Source organism: Perognathus longimembris, chromosome 10 (assembly GCF_023159225.1).
Source record: "Perognathus longimembris pacificus isolate PPM17 chromosome 10, ASM2315922v1, whole genome shotgun sequence".
Lineage (NCBI taxonomy): Eukaryota > Metazoa > Chordata > Mammalia > Rodentia > Heteromyidae > Perognathus > Perognathus longimembris.
Genome location: NC_063170.1, coordinates 11,510,302 through 11,534,071, shown reverse-complemented (window position 1 = coordinate 11,534,071; position 23,770 = coordinate 11,510,302). Strand labels below are relative to the sequence as shown.

The window sequence follows — 23,770 nt, the reverse complement described above, 5'->3', positions numbered from 1 at the left end:
TTTGGTGAAAATTGAATATGTACAGGCATGTGTGTGTGTATAGACTGTGGGTACTGCATATACATATATGTGTGTATATGTATGTAGGTGTGTATACATACATACATACATACATACATACATATATATATGCTCCCCCTCCCCCATATTAGCTAGAACCTAGGGCCTTGCATGCACCAGGCAAGCACTCTACCACTGACAGCTTCACAGGTAATATTCGTTAACCAAGCTTGGAATTCCAAGATGCCAGGACCTCTGGTGAGGGGACAGCTAAGGCGCATCCTATTACAGGTCACAAAGAAACGAAAACAGTGCAGACAGGTCCTGAGGACTAAAGAAGGATGGCAGAGAATGGCTCTGGCGCCCATTGTACAGGTGAGGAAACTGAGCCTCAGGTGGGATTGGCCAGATCACAGCCCCGGGTCAGCCGGGATGTGAACACGTGGCTGCCATGTATGACTCGCGAGTGGTGGGGGACACCGGGAAGGGAAGCGGGATCCTGGAGACCTGGGCCCCGTTTTTAGAGCTCAGCAGAATGCAGAGAGGAAGGAAAAAAAAAAAAAAGAAAAAAAAAATCTGTTCTGGGGCGACACCTGCCCACGTGAAGCTTTTGGGCGCCGCTCCAAAATCTCAGCCCGCGATTGGCCAGGCTGGAGGGGTGGGCGACTCTGATTGGCTGGCCCGAGCTCGGACCAGGCCCGCGACCCGGTTACGGAAGCCGAGGAGGGCCCGCAGCCGGCTGGGTCTGGAGGAAGTGCGGGCTGCAGGAACCCTGGTAGCAGCCTCGAGGAGGCGTCTGGGGCTCAATGGCGACCACGGGGACCAGCGGCGGCGGCGGCGGCGGGAAAAGCCCGGACGGCGAGGCGTCCGTCACCTACTACCGGATGGAGGAGGTGGCGAAGCACAACACCTCGAAGGAAACGTGGCTGGTGATCCACGGGCGAGTCTACGATGTCACCGGCTTCCTTGACGAGGTGGGGCCGGGGAGGAGGCCGGGAACTCCCCCCACCCCCATCCCCCGGGAGCCGCAGGGGTGAGGGGTGACAGGGCGGCCCCGAGCGTGCGGAGGAAGGAAATGAGGCCTGGCAGCGGACGATAAGGCGGGCCACGGGGGCCTCGACCCCCAGGGGGACGGGGGACCGGGGCAAGGGGTCGCAGAGCGGCGTGGATTGCCAGCCAGGAGCACATTCCCTGGCCAATTATGTAATCACATGCATCTCTCATGCATCTTAGGCAGCTTCTGTGTGCTAGGTTAAACTCCAGGCCATCAGCAGTCCCATTTAACACCCAGGGAAACTGAGGCTCAGAGGCAGAGAACTCTCAAGGCCATATACTCTCAAGGGTCTGATCCCTGTTCGTACCCAGGTTGGAAGTGCCCCCCTGTGATCTTTCCAGAATGCCTTCGGAAGTAATAACGTTGGAAGATATGCCTTTCTTGAGTATCTGGGGTTCCCATTTTCTGGATTATGCTTTTTTCCTCTCCTGCTTAGAGTTGATCTTGAGGCCAGAAGATCATGAAATCGACCCCCCCCCATTATTTTATTTTTATTTTTTCTTGTTGACCTAGTAAGGTTCACTCTTCAAGCCTGTTGTATTAGATCTCATTACACAAGTCTCAGAGATCATTGTGCAACTGAGTGGTTATTATTATTTTTATTTTTTGGCCAGTCCTGGAGCTTGGACTTAGGGCCTGAGCACTGTCCCTGGCTTCTTTTTTGCTCAAGGCTAGCACTCCGCCACTTGAGCCACAGCACCACCTCTGGCCATAGCACTCTTGCCACTAGGCCATATTCCCAGCCCATGAGTGATTATTTTTTTGAGAAGACAGATTAAAAAACTATTTAAAATAACTTTATTGAGATATAATTTACATACAATAACTTGTAGTGCCGGTGACTTATGCTGTATTTTAATCCTGGCTACTCAGGAGGCTGAGATCTGAGGATCACAGTTCAAAGACTGCCCTGGCAGGAAAGTCCATGAGACTCTCATATCCAGTTAGAAAAAGCCAGAAGTGGTGCTGTGGCTCAACCCTTAGAATGCTAGCCTTGAGTAAAAGGAGCCCAGGGACAGTGCCCAGGCCCAGAGTTCAAGACCCAGGACTGGAAAAAATAAAGTAAAATAAAAATAAAATTTACATGTCTAGTAAGTTTTGACAAGTATGTTCAACCTTGTCATTATAAACCTGATTAAGAAATAAGAGACTTGGACTGGTGATGTGGTGGAGTACCAGCCCTAGCACCTGTGAGACTCTTGAGTTTAAGCCCCAGCATTGCCAAAAGAAAAAAAGAAAACCATTTCCATTACCTTAAACAGTTTCCTTTGCTTCTTTGCTGTGATTATCATTTTCCCTAGCCCTAGGGAATTACTGATGTGCAGCCACTAAAGATAAATTTGAAGCTTTGATTTATGTGTGCTTATTTTATAATAAATACTCTGGTCAATTTCCTGCACTAACCTTGTACAATATAACCTTACTGTAACCGAGAAAAGTTTTTCCTGTTTGCCTTCTCTGAGGCAAATGACTAGGAAAATATTTTTTCCTATTAATTTGAGGGCTAGTAAAATAGTTTTTCCATTCATTGCCACACTCTTGATTCATAATTCTATAAATGCTTTAAAAACTTAGTTTCCAGCAAAAAGGAAGCCAGGGACAGTGCTCAGGCCCTGAGTCCAAGGCCCAGGACTGGCCAAAAAAAAACCTTAGTTTCCCAAAGAGAATGTGTGCTAATCTTTCTAGGGAAATAAACCTAATTCAGGGATTTAGTAATTTCTCTATGTGTAGCATATTGGTGTTTTTCTTATTTAAATTTAAGTGTTTGTATATACATGTATAAAATTATATGTGTGTGTTTTTAGAAGTACTGAGGTTTGAACTTAGAGCCTTATGCTTGCTAAGCAAGAGCCCTACCACTAAGTCATGCTCCCATCCCATTTTGTTTTAATTATTATTTTAATAGGGTTTGAATTTACAGCCAGGTTGGCCTGGCCTTCAGTCTATCTACTGATGGTTCCCACAAAACTGGGGTGACAGGTGTGTACCTCTGTGCCTGAGTTTTTACCTGTTAATATGAGAAAACTTTTTGCCTGTTTTGGCTTAGAACCATGATCCTCCTTTCTCTGCCTCACAAGAAGCTAGGATTGCTGGTTTGAACAGTTGTATGTGGCCTTTTTTCCCTTTCCAATTCTAGGAATTGAACCCAGGGCCTCACACAAGCTAGTCAAGTGCTCTACCACAAGTACAATGCTAGGTTTGCTCTTAAAACAGTGCTTTTAAAACAGAGAGTGACTAGCAGTGGTCCTTATTTTAACAGGGATACAAGAAATAGGTTGAGAGAAATTCTGACCTTATGATTGCTCAGTGACAAAACCCGGTGTAGAAGATCCTTTGATTTCTCTATCCACATAGCATTACTTTAGAATTCTAGCCTTACCTACGTCCTATGGTGGTTCCCTTCTAATAAGTTTTAAGTTAAAGCATAGTTCATAATAATATGGTTCTGGGGATGAATTCAGGACTTCAACATTCTAGTAACATCTTTAGAGTACTAAATGAGAAGTACTTTGAAGGATTCAAAGTTAAATTTGACCTGGCAGTGGGAAGGGATGGTGGTTCATGCATGACTGACCCAGGAGAATCTCCAGTTTGATGTCAGCCTGGGTTGCATAGCAAGACTCTTGTCTCGAAAATCCAGTAAATAAGTAACTAATCAGGTTTAAAGTATTATTTGTTAGTTGTGGGGCTTGAACTCAGGGTTTGGTGCTGTCCCTGAGCTTGTTCAGTCATTACTAGCACTCTACCACTTTCAGCCACAGCTCTACTTCTAGTTGTTGAGGGGCTAAGTGGAGAGGAGAGTTTCACAGAACGGTTGTAGGGCTGAACTCAGGGCCTGGGCGCTGTCCCTGAGCCTCTTTGTGCTTAAGGCTAGTGCTCTACCACTTGATCCACAGTGCGACTTCCAGGTTTTGAGTGGCTAATTAGAGAAGAGAGTCTCATGGGGACTTATCTGCCTGGTCTTGCTTCGAACTGCGATCTTCAGATCTCAGCTTCCTGAGTAGCAAGGATTACAGGCATGAGCCATCATTGCCTGGCTAATTTGTTCCTTTTTATTGCTTCTTATTTCATTGTGTGACTCCAGTCACCTGTTGATTGACATTTGGGTAATTACCAGTATTTGATGGTCATGAATAAAGCTGAGGCAAGCTTGCACATACAGATATTTGTGTGGTCATGGATTTCCATTTTCTTTGGATAAAAACCTAGCAAGTGGTAAGTGGAGATTAACTTTTTAAGCAAATACCAGAGGGTTTTCTCGAAGAGTTTATATATAATTTTATACTCAGACCAACAATGTGTGACTTTCCCAATTTCTTCACATCTTCATCGACACATTGTATTTATTAGTGGTAGACTTTTAGCTTTTCTGATGAATGTATGTGGCATATAATTGTAGTGTTTACCTTTATTTCCTTGATGACATGATATTCTGTATGTTTTCATGGGTTATTATTTTTTTTTTGCCAGTCTTGGGGCTTGGACTCAGGGCCTGAGCACTGTCCCTGGCTTCTTTTTGCTCAAGGCTAACACTCTGCCACTTGAGCCACAGCACCACTTTTGGCTGTTTTCCATATATGTGGTGCTGGGGAATTGAACCCAGGGCTTCATGTATATGAATCAAGCACTTTTGCCACTAGGCCATATTCCCAGCCCCCATTCATGGGTTATTTGTATATGTTATTCTATGTAGTCTAACCCTTTAAATTTTTTTAAAGAGATTACATTTAAAAAAAAATTTTACTTATGTGGTCCTGAGGAATGGAACTCAGGGCTTCATGTATACAAAGGCAAGCACTCTACCACTAGGCCATATTCCCAATCCTTGCCCATTCTTTTTTTTTTTTTTCAGTTTAGCATTTTTAAGTTTCCACAAAAAGGCAAGTTCTCTCTCTTTTGGGAATACTGACTGTCCCCATTTATAGTGATTGATGGATATGATGTTCTGATTTAACAATCCTTGCCCATTCTTTTTTTTTTTTTTTTTGGCCAGTCCTGGGCCTTGGACTCAGGGCCTGAGCACTGTCCCTGGCTTCTTTTTGCTCAAGGCTAGCACTCTACCTCTTGAGCCACAGTGCCACTTCCGGCTTTTTTCTATATATGTGGTGCTTGAGGAATCGAACCCAGGGCTTCATGCATATGAGACAAGTACTTTACCACTAGGCCACATTCCCAGCCCACCTTGCCCATTCTTAATACAGCAAGTTGTTTTATTGGTCAGATGGCTGGAGGCTAGCTTTGTGACCCAGGTCCCTGGTTTACTTTCCTATAGTGCTGTTACTTTGAGCAAGTAAACTCTGTAAAAACCTCTTCTCACTTCTGTAAAAGGGAAATGATAACGCATGGTTTGCAGAGTAATTTTGTGACAACTAATTTAAAGAATGCATTTAAAGCCTTCCATGTTGGTGGCTGTTTTTGTTTGTTTATTTGCCAGTCCCAAGGCTTGATCTCAGAGTCTGGGCACTGTCTCTGAGCTTCTTTTGCTGAAGGCTAGCACTCTACCACTTGAGCCACAGCACTACTTTCAGCTTTTTCTGTTTATGTGGTACTGAGGAATCGAACCCAGGGCTTCATGCATGCTAGGCAAACACACTTGTACTAAGCCACATTCCCAGCCCTTATTTTTGTAATGAATACAAAATCATATTGGTTGTAGCTCTTTTTGTGTGTTTGTGTGGTTCTGGGGATGAACTCAGGACTTATACATTCTAGTACCATCTTTGGAGTACCAAATAGGAAGTGCTTTGAAGGATTCAAATTTAAATTTGACCTAGCAGTGGGAAGGGATGGTGGTTCCTGCGTGACTGATCCAGGAGAATCTTTTTTTTTTTTTTTTTTTTTGGCCAGTCCTGGGCCTTGGACTCAGGGCCCGAGCACCGTCCCTGGCTTCTTCCCGCTCAAGGCTAGCACTCTGCCACTTGAGCCACAGCGCTGCTTCTGGCCGTTTTCTGTATATGTGGTGCTGGGGAATCGAACCTAGGGCCTTGTGTATCCGAGGCAGGCACTCTTGCCACTAGGCTATATCCCCAGCCCGATCCAGGAGAATCTTCAGTTTGATGTCAGCCTGGGTTGCATAGCAAGACTCTTGTCTCAAAAATCCAGTAAATAAGTAACTAAACAGATTTAAAGTAATGGTAAATTGAATTCTGTGGACTTGTGGGTGAGATGACCTGATGAATGAATCTACTTTGATTTATTTGTGTATTTTGGGACAGGTGTATGTGCACCTAAAAGATAGAGTTGGCACTCCTTACATCTTGCTATGTTCCAGGCTCCATGCTGTGTTCTGAAATAATCACGAATGAGAGCGCCTTTGTTCCCTGTGGAAGAGTTCCTAGTCTTGTGGGAGGGAAGGCATGGAATAAGGAATCGCAGTTGGGAGGAGTGGGTCCCTTGTATATGTCTTAGTACCTTCTGTAGCAGCAGGATGTAAAGTGACGGGGACCAAGGTATCAGCTTATGTTTGAATCTACAGACTTGACTCAACTTGGCTTGGTGGTAGCCTTGCCAGGTTGCACCCTTCTTTTGGCTAGGAGCATTTTTGCCTGTTTTACCTGGCTCATTCTCTTCTGGAAGCAAATACCTATGGACCTGCACCATTTCCTCCTGTTCACTACCCAGATTTATTATCTTTCCTTGCCTTGCCTGACCGTTTAGGAAGTAGGTTTGTAGCCCTCCCCAAAGCTTTAATCTCCATGTTTTACTTGGGTGATGTAATATGTTGGGCTAGAGGTCACTCTTTTCATCATTCCGCCTCATTTCATAGCTTCCTTCATGTTTCTCCATTTCATTTTCCAAGTCAGGTGGTCTCTAGCAACTCTATTGTTCCATTTTAATCACTTCAGGGTGGAATTTCCATCCACAGAGAACTTGTCAAAATTTTTTTCCAACAAGATTTTTATTCTGTAACTCTATCATTCTTAGAATTCTCTCTTCTTCTGTGTTCTTTCCATTAGCATTAATTACCTGGCGGTATTATTTTCCATTCCAGCAGGATTTAATAAAGTAATGGAAGTTGTAGAGACTAGGGATTGAAAATCTATGTCAGATAATGACAAGAGCATTGTTGGTTAGGAATCACAAGTAGATCCATGAAAACAAGTTGGAGTTTTAAGGAAAGTTCTTATTTATGCAGGGCAACTTAGCATGTGATAAGGTGGTATTTGAAATGAGTGGAGGGCTGGGAATATAGCTAGGGCTGCTAGCCCAGTGTGATCCCGGCGCTCACTACCAAAAGGAAAATCACTGGGAAAAAAACACTGTCTTCAATAAGTTGTATATCGTTGTTCACCTTTGTGTCCTAATATTTACAGAAAACAACAACAAAACCCTGTGGTTTTGTTAAGAACATAGTCATGGTACAGCAGCAGTGGGGAGAAGCCTGGGACAGAGATCTGGCTTTGCTCACGGTGCCACCAGCCAGGGTTACTGACCTCTCGGTATTTGAGGGTTAAGTGGACTAAGAATCTTGGACCCAAACAACTATCTTTAGGGTCCTGGAACACTTGTGGGCAGTAGTATCGATTTTAGTCAAACTAGACTTATTGATGAAGCTGCTTATCGATGTAGCAGCCTTGAATGTGTGAAAAGCAATGTCTACTATTAAAGTTCAAATGCATGTAGTTAGCCAGATGTGCTTTGAGGAGAAGTTAAGTCTATTACAGACTAGAAGCCACAATTGTGATTTCTTGTTTCTTATAAATACAGTTAATGAATAAAAAAAGAATAAAAAGTAGAGTTGTGGATGAGGTAGTGTGAGTCTGATTAAATGTCTTGTTTTAAGAATGAGAGGCAGTGTATTTTCCCCCCCTTCCTTTTTTTTTTTTTAGTTGTGGAGCTTGAACTTGGTCTGAGTGCCACTCCTGAGCTTTTTTTTTTTTTTCTCAAGGCTAGCACTCTACCACTTTTAGCCACAGTGCCACTTTCAGTTTTGGGGAAGTTAATTGGAGATAAGAGTCTCACGGACTCTGTCCAGGCTGGTTTTGTATCTCAGTCCTCAGATATCAGCTTCTGAGTAACTAGGATTACAGGAGTGTATTCTGATCTTACAATACTTACCTCAGTATTTTCTAAGTTACTCCCCACAAGCATTATTTATATGTATCTGCATCTATTAAGATAGAAAATTGAGCAGTTGACTTTGAGCTGCCATCACTGACCTTGCTGGGAACTGGGTGAATAATGTCCTTTTGTTTTTGATATCAAGCTTGAAAGTATGTCAATGAAATGGCAGAAGTTACTACCTCTAGGGAAGATGTTGAGTAATAAGAAAATGCCTGGGTGCCTCCCAAGCCTCTGCTTTGGCTTGCTGCTGAACTTAGTACTCAGTCTCTCACTCCCAATGGAGCAGTACCATTTTATTCACAAGGACAGATAATGGAAGGCTTTGGCAACCGTTTTTCTTTGTGGGATCAGCAACCAACTGAAATAGGGAAGGAATTTGAAAAGGAGTAGCATTTATATTCGTCTGTTCATTCATCCATTTGGGGGAAGAGATGAATTCTCCCCATGTTGCCCAGGCTGGTCTTGAACTTCCTTCTTTAGCCTTACGAGAAAACTGGGACACATAGATGCCACCACGCCACAAAGTTTGTTGCTAATAGTGGCAAATGGGCAAGGTTAGGCATTTCCTGGATTGGAGTGAATGGGTGTAGTGTTGGCTTGCTGGAGAGATTCCAGTCCTTACTGAACTATTTTAAGGGTTTTTGAAGTGGAGGCTCTTGAATAAATAATTGAATAGTCAACGGAGTGGGTGAAGTAAAATTCAGAAAGGTTTTGGGCCTTGCACTTTTTTCACTCATGCTGGCATTCTACTACTTGAACCACTCCTCCATTTTGGCATTTTGCTGGTGAATTGGAGATCAAAATCACATTTGTGTGCCCAGGTTCATTTGGAATCTTGATTTTCAACCTCCTGAGTTGCTAAGATTTTAAGTGGGAGCCACTGGTACCAGGCTTTTTGTTTTTGAACAGACAAGTGTTTTTAGGTTGAAGAGGACTAATTGATGTTGAAAAATGTTTAGTTGGCATAAGATGTTATCGTTTTTAGAAGCATGCAGAGTTTGATGTTAGTACTCTTGAATTGTTATTGTTTCTCTCAAGTTATGTCTAGGTTCACACCTGTAATCTTAGCTACTCAGGAGGCTGAGATCTAAGGACCATGGTTCAAAGCCAGCCAGGTGAAAAGTCCCCATGAGACTTTTTTTTGGCCAGTCCTGGGGCTTGGAGTTGTGGCCTGAGCACTCCTCCCTGGCTTCTTTTTGCTCAAGGCTAGCACTCTGCCAGTTGAGCCACAGTGCCACTTCTGGCTATTTTCTATATATGTGGTGCTGGGTAATTGAACCCAGGGCTTCATGTACATGAGGCAAGCACTCTTGCCACTAGGCCATATCCCCAGCACGCCCCCCCCCCCCATGAGACTTATCTCCAAGTAACCACTCAAACTCAAAAAACAGAAGTGGAGTTGTGGCTCAAAGTGGTAGAGTGCTAGCACTGAGCAAAAGAGCTTAGGGACAGCACCCATGCCCTGAGTTCAAGCCCTACAGTTGAAAAAATAAAATAAGTGTATAGTTGAGTGGTTTTCCTTATATTCAAATGGTTGTACAAATGTCAGTAGTACCTAATCTCAGAACTTTTTTTTCTTTTTTTTTGAGACAGGGTCTTCCTGTGTAGCACAGATTGGCCTCAAATTTCCTATACCAGGATAGACTCAACCTTGTGATGCGATGTGCTGAAACTGTAGACATGGACTTAGAAGTCTGGGGTCTGGCTTTTAATTTCCACTTTTTATCACACCAAAAAGGAAACATGCCCATTAGCTATTACTTCTCATTTCTTCTTCTATATTCGGCTCTAGACAACAACTGATTTTTGTCTCTATGGATTTTTCATCTACAGACATTCTGCATAAATGGAATCATACAATATGTGGCCTTTTGTTACTGATCTCTTTTAATGTTTTCAAGGTTCATCTTTTTTGTAGGATTTATGGGTAATATTTTTTTTCTTCTGATACCAGGCTTTGAACTCAGAGCTCAAAAGTCAATGAGCATGACCCAGCAACCCCATTTTTGGGCATTTGCCCAAAGGATCACAAGCAAGACCATGTTTATTGCAGCACAATTTACCATAGGTAAAATATGGAACCAACCCAGATGCCCCTCAGTAGATGAATGGACTAAGAAATTGTGGTACATATACACAATGGAATTCTATATTTCTATCAGAAAGAATGACATTGCCCCATTTGTAAGGAAATGGAAAGCCTTGGAAAAAAATCATACTAAGTGAAGTGAGCCAGACCCAAAGAAACATAAGACTCTATGGTTTCCCTCATTGGTAATGATTAGTACATGTCTAGGATGGTCCTAGGAGATCACCACAATAGCTCAATAGCTATGTACATATGAACAAATAAGATAATGCTAAACGAAATGAACTCCAACTTATGGAAGTAAGTGGTTTATTGTTGTTATTTTCAACATACAGTGTGAAATTATGCCTTTTTCTTTTGTTTCTCTTCCCTATGGTTTTACCCCTGTTATCACTGTATTTGATTTTGGTACCCTGGGTATTGAATATATGTTTATCGGAACTAGGAAAGGGAAGGGGATCATGAAAATGGGGAGACAAAGGGTAAAAGGAGAACTGGTGCAACAGCAATGCTTAGAAGACAGTATGCTGTAAACCGACTGTACAACTCTGGGGGAGGGAATTGGGGAGGAGGAAAGGTGGGAGAAAAATGAGGGAGAAAATAACAAGTTTGACAAGCAATGTACTCACTGCCTTATGTTCATAACTGTAACCCCTTTGTATATCACCTTGACAATAACACTTTTAAAAATCCAAAAAAAATATACAGGGGGAAAAAAAAGTCAATGGGCTTTCTTGCTCACAGCTGGCAAGTGGCTCACTCCACACCTTGAGATGATCATGGGCTTTCCTGCCTGAGCTGGCTTCCAGCTGTGGTCCTCTAGGTCTCCACCTTCTAAGTAACTAGGATTACAGGTGTGAATTACTGGTGCCTGGCCAAATTCCTAACGTTGATGGAGTAGAGTTTACTTTTTCTCTTTGGTTGCTTATGATTTTGGTGTCTTAAAGAAACTATTACCTAATACAAAGTAATAAAAATGTATCCCTATGTATTCTAAGCCAAGATGATGTTTATCACAGTTTCAGGAGCTGTGAGATGACGTCTATCACTAGGAACTGGTTGGGCCATTCTGATGAATAGGTGTTTTTTTTTTGGCCAGTCCTGGGCCTTGGGCTCAGGGCTTGAGCACTGTCCCTGGCTTCTTTTTGCTCAAGGCTAGCACACAGCCACTTGAGCCACAGCGCCACTTCTGGCCATTTTCTATATAGAGGTGGTACTTGGGAATTGAACCCAGGGCTTCATGTATACGAGGCAAGCACTCTTGCCCAACCTCTTTGTTGTTGTTGTTGCTTGTTTGTTTGTTTTTTAAATCAAACCTAGTCCCATCCATCTTAAAAACATCAGGCTGGGATTGGTCCTTAGATCAGTTTAAGGAGTGAAAATCCTTGTGTGTTTCCTAGTTTCTTTCTCCCTTATCTGGCCACTTCTCTGGTGCACTTAAATTTTTTCTGCAGGTTGTTTTTAATGTATTATCTAAGAGACCAGAGTCTGTTCTCTAAGTTCTGAAGAACTGAGATTAGTCCACAAAATGTCTCATTTCTAAGACTAAGCCTGACTAAAAAATTCATCCCTTCCAAATTCCTCTACCCTGTGTGTGCTACTAATATTGCTTTATTTGAAACTTAGTCTTATCTGTCCCTTTGTGTGTAATTAGTGATTTTCAAATTGATTATTGACTGTCCTGGCGCCCTTTAGTCATCTACATTTACTTGATTGTGTATATTGGGCTTCCATCCAAAATATTGCTTCCAGAAAGGGTTCTGCGGCTAAAAATCTCTGCCTCCTTGCCAGTCAGTAAACACATCCAGGTGTTTCCTCTGTTCAAAGGCCAAGTGCATGGTGGGTGTTTTTTGTTGTTGTTGTTTGTTTTTTTTAAAGCAGCAACAGAAAATAAAATGCACAAGGCTTGAAAGTACATCCAGTAAGTTTTCACTCAGTCAGCACATTTGCAAAATCACCATCTGAGCTGGGGAAGAACAATACTAGCAACCTAGAAATGCTGGTTCCCAGTCTGTCCCCACCCCTCTCCCCAAAGCCACAGCCATCCTAGCCCCTCTCCAGAACTTTTCAATCTTGAAAACTTCAGACTAGACTATTCAACAAATCCCTTCTCTCCTCCTTGGATAACAACTAGCCTTCTACTTTCTGTTTATGAATTTGACAATTTTTGGAAATGTTGGATAAAGGTAGAATCCATTCTGTGATTGGGTCACTTAGCATAAAGTTCTTGAGGTTCATTTGTTGCTGTAGAATGTGACTGGATTTCCTTTTTTAAGCATAAATAACCGTCACTTGTATGTTCTGTGCACCACATTCTGTTTAACTCATTTATTCCTTGATGAATGTTTGAGTGGCTTTTGCCTTTTGGCTACTGGGAATAATGCTGCTGTGAACGTGGAAGTATAAATACTTTTATTTTTTTGTCAGTTGTGGGGCCTGAACTCAGGGCCTGGGCACCGTTCTTGAGCCTCTTTGTGCTCAAAGACTAGTGCTCTACCACTTGAGCCACAGTGTCACTTCTGGTTTTTGAGTGATTAATTGGAGATAAGAATCTCATGGAGACTTTTCTGCCCAGGCTGGCTTCAAACCCTGATCCCCAGATCTCAGCCTGCAGAGTAGCTAGGATTACAGGCATGAGCCACCAGCTCCTGGCTTTACAAATACTTTTTGAAGCCAGGTATGGCTCCATATGCCAAACACTCTGGAAGCTGAGGCAGGATTATAAGTTTGAGTCCAACCTTTGACTCCAACCTTGTGCTCCTGAAAAAAACAAATCTAAACAGATTCCAAAAAAAACAACAACAAACAACCAAAATAAAACCCACCTCGTTGAGACCCTACACTAAGAAATGTTTTTTAAAAATATATACCCAGGTTTGGGATGATTCGATCAATGGTAGTTCTATTTCTTACCACTTAAGCCATGTCTCCAGCTCATCTTTTGCTGGTTAATTGGAAATAAGATACCCTCACGCCTTTCTGCCCCAGCTGGCTTTTAGCCGCAATCCTCAGATCGCAGCTTCCTGACTAGCTAGGATTACAGGTATGAGCCACTGGCTGCAGCAGCCTTAATAATGATGGGGAAGAGAACCAACCCGCAGTCACACACTGTGCCCAGTAGTCATGCCTCTGTAGTCTCCGAAATCTTGAACAGCTTCTTCAGTTTTTTTCCTTGACTTCCTGACATCAGTTATTTTGGGGTATCAGGCCATTCATCTTCTGGACTATCACTCATTATCCTTATCCTTATCCTTATCCTTATAATCATACCCATATCATGCAGTTTGGGCTAGAGCATTATAGAAATTCCATTCCTTCCTGTGGTATCCTCCCAGGTAAACACAAAATGGCAATTTGTTCCATTATGTCCATTAAAAGAAGAAAAGAGCAAAGAGAGCTGGGGACCAAAGGAAAAATGTACACAGATTTGCTTTTCAGAGAACCCTTTGTTCATTAAGTATTTTTTCCTCCCAGCATCCTGCTGGAGAAGAGCTTCTGCTGGAACAAGCTGGTACTGATGCAACCGAAAGCTTTGAAGATATAGGCCACTCCCCTGATGCCAGAGAGATGCTCAAGCAGTACTACATTGGTGATGTCCATCCGGTAAGAATGGTCACAGATGGGTGGGGAATGTGGCTTAGTGGTAGAGTGCTTGCCCAGCATGCATGAAGCCCTGGGTTCAATTCTTCAGTACCACATAAACAGAAAAAGCCAGGAGTGGCACTGTGTCTCAAGCAGTAGAGTGCTAACCTTGAGCAAAAGAAGCTCAGGGATAATGTCCAGGCCCTGAGTTCAAGCCCCAGGCCTGGCACACACATAAGAAGAAAGCCCCTTGTTAAAGGTGGTAACTATAACTTAAAGACTTTTTAATCCTTCACATTTAACCATGTTAACAGGGGACTCTGATATGCTAAATTTGGCAGGGTGGGGTATTTGTCAGACTAGTTCTTCAGACCCTGGGCGAATTCACAGATAATTCACTGCCAGCAAAAAAGTAGTCTCATGTTACAAGGTTAGAAACAAATACATCAGAAGAAATCATTTGGATGTGTCTTAAAACACTGTTTTCTTTTTCACAGAATGACCTTAAACCCAATGGTGGTAAAAAGGTAAGAGCTTATCAGTTTATCTTGTGTCTCTACTGTTTATATTTGTTTACTCAAGTAAAATTACTTTTGTGTGTGTGTGCGTGTGTGTGTGTGTGTGCGCGTGCGTGCTAGTCCTGGGGCTTGAACTAAGGGCCTGGGCACTGTCCCTGAGCTTTTGTGCTCAAGGCTGATGCTCTGCCTATTGAGTCACAGCTCCAATTCTAGCTTTTTACTAGCTAATTAGAGAAAAGATTCTCTTGGACTTTCCTTCTTGGGCTGCTTTGAACCACAGTCCTCAGATTTCAGCTTCCTGAATAGTTAGGATCACAGGCATGAGCCACCAGTGCCAAGCTTATAGAAATTTGTTTACGGGTTTAATCTCAAGAAACACAGTTTACTCTTACCCATATAGAGTAAGTGGTAATAATGGCTTCTATATAAAGAAGTAGTAAGTTACTTTTCTCTTACAAGTTTTCTTTATTATGAGTAATTGAGAGGTTTTCCTCTCTTGGATTCCTAAATTTAATTCTTTTGTCATGTAGGTTCATGTAGGCCTGTATCCTTTCCAATGACTTAGTGATGAAGGTACAGTCAGAAGACTGAGTATTTGAAAATCTTAATGTGCCTTTTCTGATTAGCCAGAGAGAAATAAGAAAGCCTTTTCTGCTTCTCACAACTTGACTTCTATCCTTCCAGTAGCTGTTACCTACACTCTGATAGAAAAAGATGCCAGTCTAGGTCTTTCTAGAGCATCATGGATGCCATGCAAAACTCCCTTTTTCCTATTTCTAGCTTCTTCTTTCCTATCCCTAGGAAGCTAGACTTACTGAACAGGTTTGACACAGCAATTGAGATTGGCCTAGATATCAGAATTCTTCCCATTTAAGATATTGCTTGCTAGACACTGTCCTCTGTTGCTCTACAATCCAAGGTGCTCATGTGAATTCACCTCCATCTTGCTGGACCATACCTCTGAGCTTCTGACTTGATGCTGAAAGGGAAGGAAGTGTTCTTGAAACACTTGGTAGTGTTGGTGGTTGGTCTGCCCTTCCCTCCTCTCATCTGTACTACCTACTCTTGAATCCTCACTTGTGGTATTAAGGTCAGATTTGAACTATACCTGACCTTGATTAGAATATTGAGCTGGGCACCAGTGGCTCATACCTGTAATCCTAGAAAGAGTGATCTGAGGATCATGGTTCAAAGCCAGCCTGGAGAGGAAAGTATGAAACTCATAACTCCAGTTAACTACCAAAAAGCCGGAAGCAGAGCTATGGCTCAAGTGGTAGAGCACTATCCTGGAACAAAAAGCTCAGACAGCTGCAGGCCCTAAGTTCAAGTCCCAGAACTTGCAAAAATAAAAATGCCTTCAAAAAGTCTCACCCTCAGTGGCAAACATTTTGTTCACAGGATATTTCTTGTGGTAGCATGGAGAAGGGAAAAGAGTCCTTTCCAATGGAGTCCTTTCCACACTTCCCAAGTTAGCTTTTTTCTTCAGTCACTGTCCACAGAGACACGGCACTAAGTCAGAAGCTGCCTGGACACCACCAGACCACCCAAGGAGCCTGTTAAACTTACTGAAGGTGTCTTGTGGCTTAAATTCTGCTTTTTCCAATTTTAAAATACTTGGAGTAGCAAACATCCAATTTAGGAATTAAAACATAAACTCTTTATATACTTTCTACACCTCTCATTTAAGCTTTTGAAAGCCCACCTATAAACTATGATTGGCTGGAGGTATACTTGTAACATTCCTTGTCTATATTTTAACACATCATCATCATTCTGGGTCATTCTTCCCCACATTTATGTCCTGATGATAAAGTACACCACATTTCTCAAGTGTATGTGTGTGCACTCCTTGCTCATGTTTTCTCATAAACAGAGCTCATAGTGATATCTACCTCCATGATCCCCCAAGACCCATCCCCTGGTGTGGCCGGGTGTGACATTACTTTCTTGTTCTTGCAGCTGAATCTGATTGGGTGAGTAATTGGTTTCACTGCCTGTTGGCATAGTATCTGGGAAAACACTCTATTATGGAGGTAGTGGAAGAGAGAAATCTCCACGTAATTCTCCTTCAGGCCTCCTAAAAGTGAAAGAGAAGAGTGATACTTCCTGTTTCCTTCTCTCCACCCATTAGAGGGCTGCTCCCATAGCTCCCATTAAATGCCCTTGGCTCAGAAAATTGTGTTGAAATAGTTAAATATGATTTTACAATTCCAGATCATCTGAATCCTTCATTTTAGAAATGAGGAAACAGCTTTAGCACTGAACAGCAAGATACCAGAGATCATTCCTAAGAGATTTCCTCAGATAGTTCCTTTTACCCTACAAAGTCCCCCTTAAGTATTTATGTATACTACATGTATTTATTATTTATTTTATGGAAGAGTTAAAACCTTAATAAACGTTGAGCTTTTTTTTTTTATTAAGTTCTTCAAAAGTCGGGAAAACTTTGAGCTTTTAAGGATCAGTTTTACTTAAGAGTTAATTTCTTTCTATTAGTTTTTAGTTAAAAATCATAGCAATTTGTTGTGTGCGAGTCTATTATAAACTACTTGGAGAATAAAGAAACATGTCTTCAAGTTGGGTGCTGGCTCACTCTTGTAGTCCTAGCTACTCAGGAGGCTGAGATTTGATCATCTCAGTTCAAGGCCAGCCCATCCAGAAAAGTCTGAGCCTCTTATCTCCAATTACCCACCAAAAAAACTACAAGTGGAGGTGTTGCTCAAGTGATACAACACCAGCCTTGAGCCAAAAAGCTAAGGGACAGTGCCTAGGCCTTGAGTTTTAACAGTACCAGCAAAATAAGTTAAATAAATAAATAAAGAAAATATATGGTAGGACTTGTGCTCAAAGAACTTTGGATTGTATTGGATCTGCTGTTGTGTAACTAAAATCCTAGCATTGCGGTTACTACTTTCTGTAGAATAGGTTGAGAACATTACAACCTGGACATACACATAACCAGTTACATGTGCCTGAACACTTCACAGGACAAATCTACAAGTCAGGGATGTCATTGAAGCCTCTGTTAGCTTCAGCAGACCTTGGACATGGAGAAGAGGATTGAAACATTTGTGCTCAGAGGAAGATTATGTTAGTGAAACTCTTTAAGCTGGGTGTTGGTGGCTCACACTTGTAATCCTAGCTACTCAGAAGTTGAGATCTGAGGATTGTGATTCGAAGTCAGCCCAGGCAGGAAAGTCTGTGGAGAGAGACTTATCTCCAATTAACCACCAAAAAGCTGGCAATAGAGATGTGGCTCAAGTGGTAGAGCATTAGCCTTGAGCATAAAAGTTCAAGGACAATGGCCAGGTCCAGAGATCAAACCCCAGGATCAGCAAAAACAACAACAAAAACCCAAACTTATTTCAGTTTTGTAGAATTAAAAACAACAAGAAACCTTACATAAAGCTGGGCACTGGTGGCTCACACCTAATTCTAGCCACTCAAGAGGCTGATACCTGATGATCTCCGTTCAGAGCCAGCCTGGGCAGAAAAGTTTGTGAGATTCTCATTTCCAATTAATCACCAGAAAACCAGAAGTGGTGCCGTGCCGTGGCTCAAAGCAGTAGAGCACTAGCCTTGAGCGCAAAAGGTCAGGGACAGCGCCCAGGCCTTGAGTTCATGCCCCACAACTGACAAAACGAAAAACAAAACCTTACATAACTGGGGGAAAGCAAAGGCAGGGGTGACCAAAAAAAATGTACTGATCATCAGACTTATGAAATGCTAATCCCTCTGTAAAACACCTTAATCATAATAAAATTATATTTTACATACAAATATGGTGTTTAAAAAAAACACCAACCTTATATGGCTTCTTTCCAAACTTTGCTGAAGGACTTGGTTGCTAATTATGCCTTCACCATCTCTTCCATAGCGGAGTTAAAGTAGGCCCACACATCATGTAGGCATCATTATCCCTACCACACCCCATTCCTAAGTCTCTGAAGATGCTATTGTTTATTGTATTTCTCAGAGACAGACCCATAACCTATTGTAATTAGCCTGATCATACCATGCTAGCATAGTATAATGATAGTCAGATAACAATAATCTCAAGTAATTGTGATAGTATATGAGTAGGGCTTATTGAAACCCTTTTATTGGAAGTTTTGCTTGCATATAAGCAACTTTCTTTGAAGTTTGGGGGCATGTCTTTATTTGTATGACAATGTTATGAAATGAAAACTCAATTTATGGGCCACTCTAAAGTATATCTGGGCCAGTATGTCTTTTGTTTTGTTTTATTTTTGTTGCCAGTCCTGGGGCTAGTAGCTAGATTGCAGGCGTGAGCCACCAGTGCCTGGTTAATTGTGGCATTTTATGATAATAAAGAATAATGTTTTGAAGGTTTGTCCATGTGGTTTCTTACATTAGTACTTCATTTGCTTTTTATTACAAAAGTTTGTTTCCTTAAAGTTATTATTATTTTTTCCTTCACAGCTTTTTCCTTTTATTGCTAAATAAACCCTTAGATCTCTAGTCCTGATTCTTAGGATTTCGGAGAGTGGGACAGTTTATTTCTATAAGTCACAAAGCAGTCATCTCTTCGATCTGAGAGAGTCTATCTCAGTTGATATATATTTTACAAGAGTTTGAGGATCTGCTTGTGGTGTTTTTAGAAAATAAGATCTTAGCTACTGCTAGTGGCAAACCCAGCTAAATCAGGTCTGTCATTGAAACTAAAAAAAAAAAAAAAAATGATTTCAGTGCAGTTTGCATCATGAATTTTTTTTTTTGGTCGGTTATGGGGCTTGAACTCAGGGCCTGCCTGGGTACTGTCCCTGACTCTCACTCAAGGCTAGCGCTCTACTACATTGAGCTACAGCTCCATTTCTGGCTTTTAGGTTGTTAATTGGAAATGAGAATCTCACAACTTACCTGCCCAGGCTGGCTTTGAACTGTGATCCTCAGATCTCGGCCTCCTGAGTAGCTAGGATTATTGGTGTGACAGGGCTGGGAATATGGCCTGGTGGAAAGAGTGCTTGCCTTGTATACATGAAGGCCTAGTGTTCGATTCCTCAGCACCACATAGATAGAAAAGTATTACAGGTGTGAGCCACCAACACTAGGTTCTTCATTAGTATTTTTTTTTACATCTAAGAGAATGTAAGTTGTTTCTATACTTCCATTGTTGCTTCTCACTCAGGAATATTGGTGTCATTAGAATTAAGATTCCCAAGCTGGATGCTAATGTCTTACACCTGTTGTCCTAGATACTGAGAAAGCTGAGATTTGAGGACCCTGGTCAGGAAAGTCTGAAAGGCTATTATCTTCATTTAAACACCAGAAAGCTGGAAGTAGAGCTGTGGCTTGTGGTAGAGTGCTAGCCTTGAGCCGGAAAGCTCAGAGACAGTGCCCAGGCCTGATTTCAAGCTTGAGGACAAGAAAAAAAAACAAAAGATTCCCGATGTTTATGGGTTTGTAAACATCAAAATGTTTGATCTGTTAGAGCTTCAGAGTTTATATAGATATTTAAGAAGACTTACATGCACTATTAATCTTTCTTTTTTCTTTTTTTTTTTTTTTGTTATTTTTGAATATGTGACTTCACCAGGATCCTTTGAAAGACTGTAGGTACAAAAGGTTAGTACCCCCTTAATGGACTTTCTTGTTCTCCCCAATGTCTGCCTTGAGGCTCTTCCATAGATGAGCTTGCAGAACCTCATTTAAGAGTATAGGTTGAGGGGCAGGGAATATGACCTAGTGGTAAAGTGCTCACCTCGTAAACATGAAGCCCTGGGTTCGATTCCTCATCACCACATATATAGAAAAAGCCGGAAGTGGTGCTATGGCTTAAGTGGCAGAGTGCTAGCCTTGAGCAAAAAGAAGCCAGGGATAGTGCTCAGGCCCTGAGTTCAAGCCCCAGGACTGGCAAAAACAAAACAAGGGCTGGGAATATGGCCTAGTGGCAAGAGTGCTTGCCTCATATACATGAAGCCCTGGGTTCAATTCCCCAGCACCACATATACAGAAAACGGCCAGAAGTGGCACTGTGGCTCAAGTGGCAGAGTGCTAGCCTTGAGCAAAGAGAAGCCAGGGACAGTGCTCAGGCCCTGAGTCCAAGCCCCAGGACTGGCCAAAAAACAAAACAAAACAAAAACAAAAACAAAAAAAACAGTATAGGTTGACAGCTAATGCTTTTTTGGACAAAGTCTTCACAAATTCAGTAGTTACTATGATAGTAATCAAATTCATTTTTATAGTTTCAACCATTTTGAATAATCAGAAGATTCTATACTACAATCTTGTGACATAAATTGGAATCACAGTCAAGAAAGGCTGGTTGGTATACATGAACAAGTAGTTCTGTGACACCCCAACAGCCCCGTTACCTGACTTTCACCTGAAACCTAATCTGTGTGAAGTGCAAAAGACAAGTTTTTAGTTAGAGTCAATTCTGTTTTTCTCCAAGGTTTACTTTAGTGTGTCCCTTGCAGTAATGTTGGAAATACAGAGGTTTTTGGCTCTGAGAAGTCGAGTAAGCCACCCACCTTTAAGTGTGTTATCTGCCATGACTGTGGCCACCCTGGCTTGTAAAAATCCTTCAGGAGCCAGGAATCGGTGCTTCATGCCTGTAGTCCTAACTACTCAGGAGGCTAAGGCCTAAGGATTGCAGTTCAAAGCCAGCCTGAGAAGGAATTATCTACAATGAACTACCAAAAAGCTGAAAGTGGAGCTGCGGCTTAACTGGTTGGGCAGTAAAGTGCTCACCTCGTAAACATGAAGCCCTGGGTTTGATTCCTCATCACCACATATATAGGAAAAGCCGGAAGTGGTGCTGTGGCTCAAGTGGTAGATGCTAGCCTTGAGCAAAAAGAAGCCAGGGACAGTACCCAGGCCCCTGAGTTCCAGCCCTGAACGGGGATACATCCACATAGTCACACAAATCTTTTAATAAAATGAATAAATTGTAGTCTATCCAGTAGAATACTACAGAGGACTCAAAGTAAGTGAGTCACAATTGTGTGCGGTAACTTCAAGCACTAGCCTGGGTGGATCAACAGGAAGAAAATTTCTGTCTTGGCAGGAAGTCGCTGTGCAGTGTAACTGTCTTTTAGGGCAGTATACTGTTCCCTCACTTCTCCCTTTATGGCAGTTAAGTGGAAAGATTACACAAGGCTCGGTGGCCAATCACTGTCTTTTATACTAAGGAATATCGGCAGTGTTTTCTCAAGGTTTCTAGAACTTTGGACTTGAGTGTTTTCTGGTTGCTCCTCAAAAAATCTGAATTCATTTTTATTGTGAAAGAAGAGATTACTTAAAAGGTCCTAAGAGCCTTCATGCTGATATACAAGATATTTTGGTACATATATATACATATATATATATTTTTTAACTAAGCTGCCTGGCTGACATTCTAACTTTGTTTTGGAGTAGCTTTCTGCCATGCTTTGGTGTACAAAGTGGTAGACATGTTTAGGCAAACAGAATTGTTTTTACTATGAATGTTAGAATTTTTTATTATCATTTGCTTTTATTGGTTTGGAAACTATTTACTACTGAAGCTAGATATGTCTTAACTAGAGGGCCAGAAAAGAATTATACCTTAAAACAAGCTGCTGATAATTTTTATTTTTAATTATTTTTATTTTTTAATTTTAAGTATTAAAATCTTAATAATTTAAAATTTGAATTTTAATTATTAGTTAATTTTTTTTATGGTACCTGGAGTTTGGACCCAGGACCTTACTCTTGCCAAGAAGGTCCTTCTCCCACTTGAGCCACCCTTCCAACACCCTGATAAGCTCCATTAAAGAAGAGTGATTTGGGGCCGGGAGTGTGGCCTGTTGATAGAGTGTTTGCCTAACATGTACAAAGCCCCAGGCTCGATTCCTCAGTACCACATACACAGAAAAAGCCAGAAGTGGTACTGTGGCTCAAGTGGTAGAGTGCTAGCCTTGAGCAAAAAAGCTGAGTTCAAGCCCCAGGACTGGCAAAAAAAAAAAAAAAAAAAAAAAAGTTACTTTAAGAAAAATGATTGCTGTTCTGGAACTCCTAAGGAATGTCACCTGTAATAAGTATCAAGTCAGTGCCATTTGCTTGACTTTCTTTAGGGTTATAGAGATATTTGTTGTGTGATAAAATCAGTTTAATTTCTCGGGGTGATTCTTGCCCATACACATATTTATTCATGAACAGATATTCAAAGATAGTGTGGCTGGGTAACAGTGGCTCACGCCTGTAATTCTAACTACTCAGGGGAATGAGCTCTGAGGTTCATGGTTTAAAACCAGTGTGGGCAGAAAAGATGCTACGACAGTCTTACCTCCATTAACCAGCAAAAAAGCTGGAAGTGGAATTGTGACTCAAATGGTATACTGCCAGCCTTGAACAGAAAGCAAGGTGCAAACGAGAATGTAAGGCCCTGAATTCAAGCCCCAGTACCAGCACAAAAATAGTAAAACGAAATGGGATGAGATGAGGTGAAAGAAAAGGAAGAAAGACAATCTAGACTGCATAAAATACTCACCTTCGGTGCTTCTTTTCCTGATTCTAGTTGCTGGGCATATTGGATTCTCCCAGTCATCAGCGCTGTCCTCATAGGTGTCCTGTATCGCTACTACAAGGTGGAAGGCAAATCTTGAGACCTGCTGAAGCCTGGAAACGAATCATCTTGGGAGTGAGAAGTAGAGACTTGATTTGGGAGTTGCAGCAGCGGCCCCTCCTTGATTCCTGCCCAGTTGTCTTCCTTTGAAGCCAGGACGGTTGGCCACATTGGGACCAATGTCCTTGATCTCCTAGAGCCTTACTCCCGGAGCATCTGCGCACATTCTCTTATCCTCGCCAGGGTATCCTCTCGGAATTCCCATTTAATGATTTCAATTCCTATGTTGTAGTGACATGACCATTTGATTAAAAAAAAAAAAAAAGCCTCATTTTTAAGACTTGGAGTACACATTAGGCGTTCTTTCTTTTTGTGCCAGTACTAGGGCTTAAACTCAGGGCCTGGCTGCTGTCCCTGAGCTTTTTTGCTCAAGGATAGCGATCTACTACGTCCAGCTACGCTGTCACTTCTGGCTTCTTGCTGGTTAATTGGAGATAAGAATCATATGAACTTTTTTGCTTGGGCTGGCTGTGAACCATGATCCTCAGACCTCAGCTTCCTGAGGAGCTAGGATATTACAGACCTGAGCCACTGGCACCAGGCCACATCAGGCATTCTTAATCTAACTTTGAAACTTTTTTTTTTTTTTTTCTTTTTGGCCAGTCCTGGGGCTTGGACTCAGGGCCTGAGCACTGTCCCTGGCTTCTTTTTGCTCAAGGCTAGCACTCTACCACTTGAGCCACAGCACCACTTTCGGCTTTTTCTGTGTATGTGGTGCTGAGGAATCGAACCCAGGGCTTCACGCGTGCTAGGGAAGCACTCTACCACTGACCATGTTCCCAGCACTGAAGCTTTCCTTTTTAGTAAATACTTTTTTGTAAAATTCTGGTTTCATTTTCTTATTTATCACAAAA

At 41.9% G+C, this 23,770-nt stretch overlaps 1 protein-coding gene across 2 annotated transcripts; it reads left to right on the top strand.

Moving 5' to 3' along the window:
- Window positions 1-735: 735 nt before the first annotated feature.
- Window positions 736-23,187, top strand: LOC125358237 (cytochrome b5 type B). Of its 2 annotated transcripts, XM_048355225.1 has the most exons (5): window positions 736-974; window positions 13,683-13,811; window positions 14,288-14,317; window positions 19,866-19,894; window positions 22,809-23,187. In XM_048355225.1, exons 1-5 carry the CDS (start codon window positions 807-809, stop codon window positions 22,894-22,896), a joined length of 444 nt encoding a protein of 147 aa, XP_048211182.1. In that variant the 5' UTR covers window positions 736-806; the 3' UTR covers window positions 22,897-23,187. The 2 variants fall into 2 exon arrangements, with proteins under 2 accessions (XP_048211182.1, XP_048211181.1); XM_048355224.1 differs by lacking the exon at window positions 19,866-19,894.
- The last annotated feature ends 583 nt before the right edge of the window (window positions 23,188-23,770 follow it).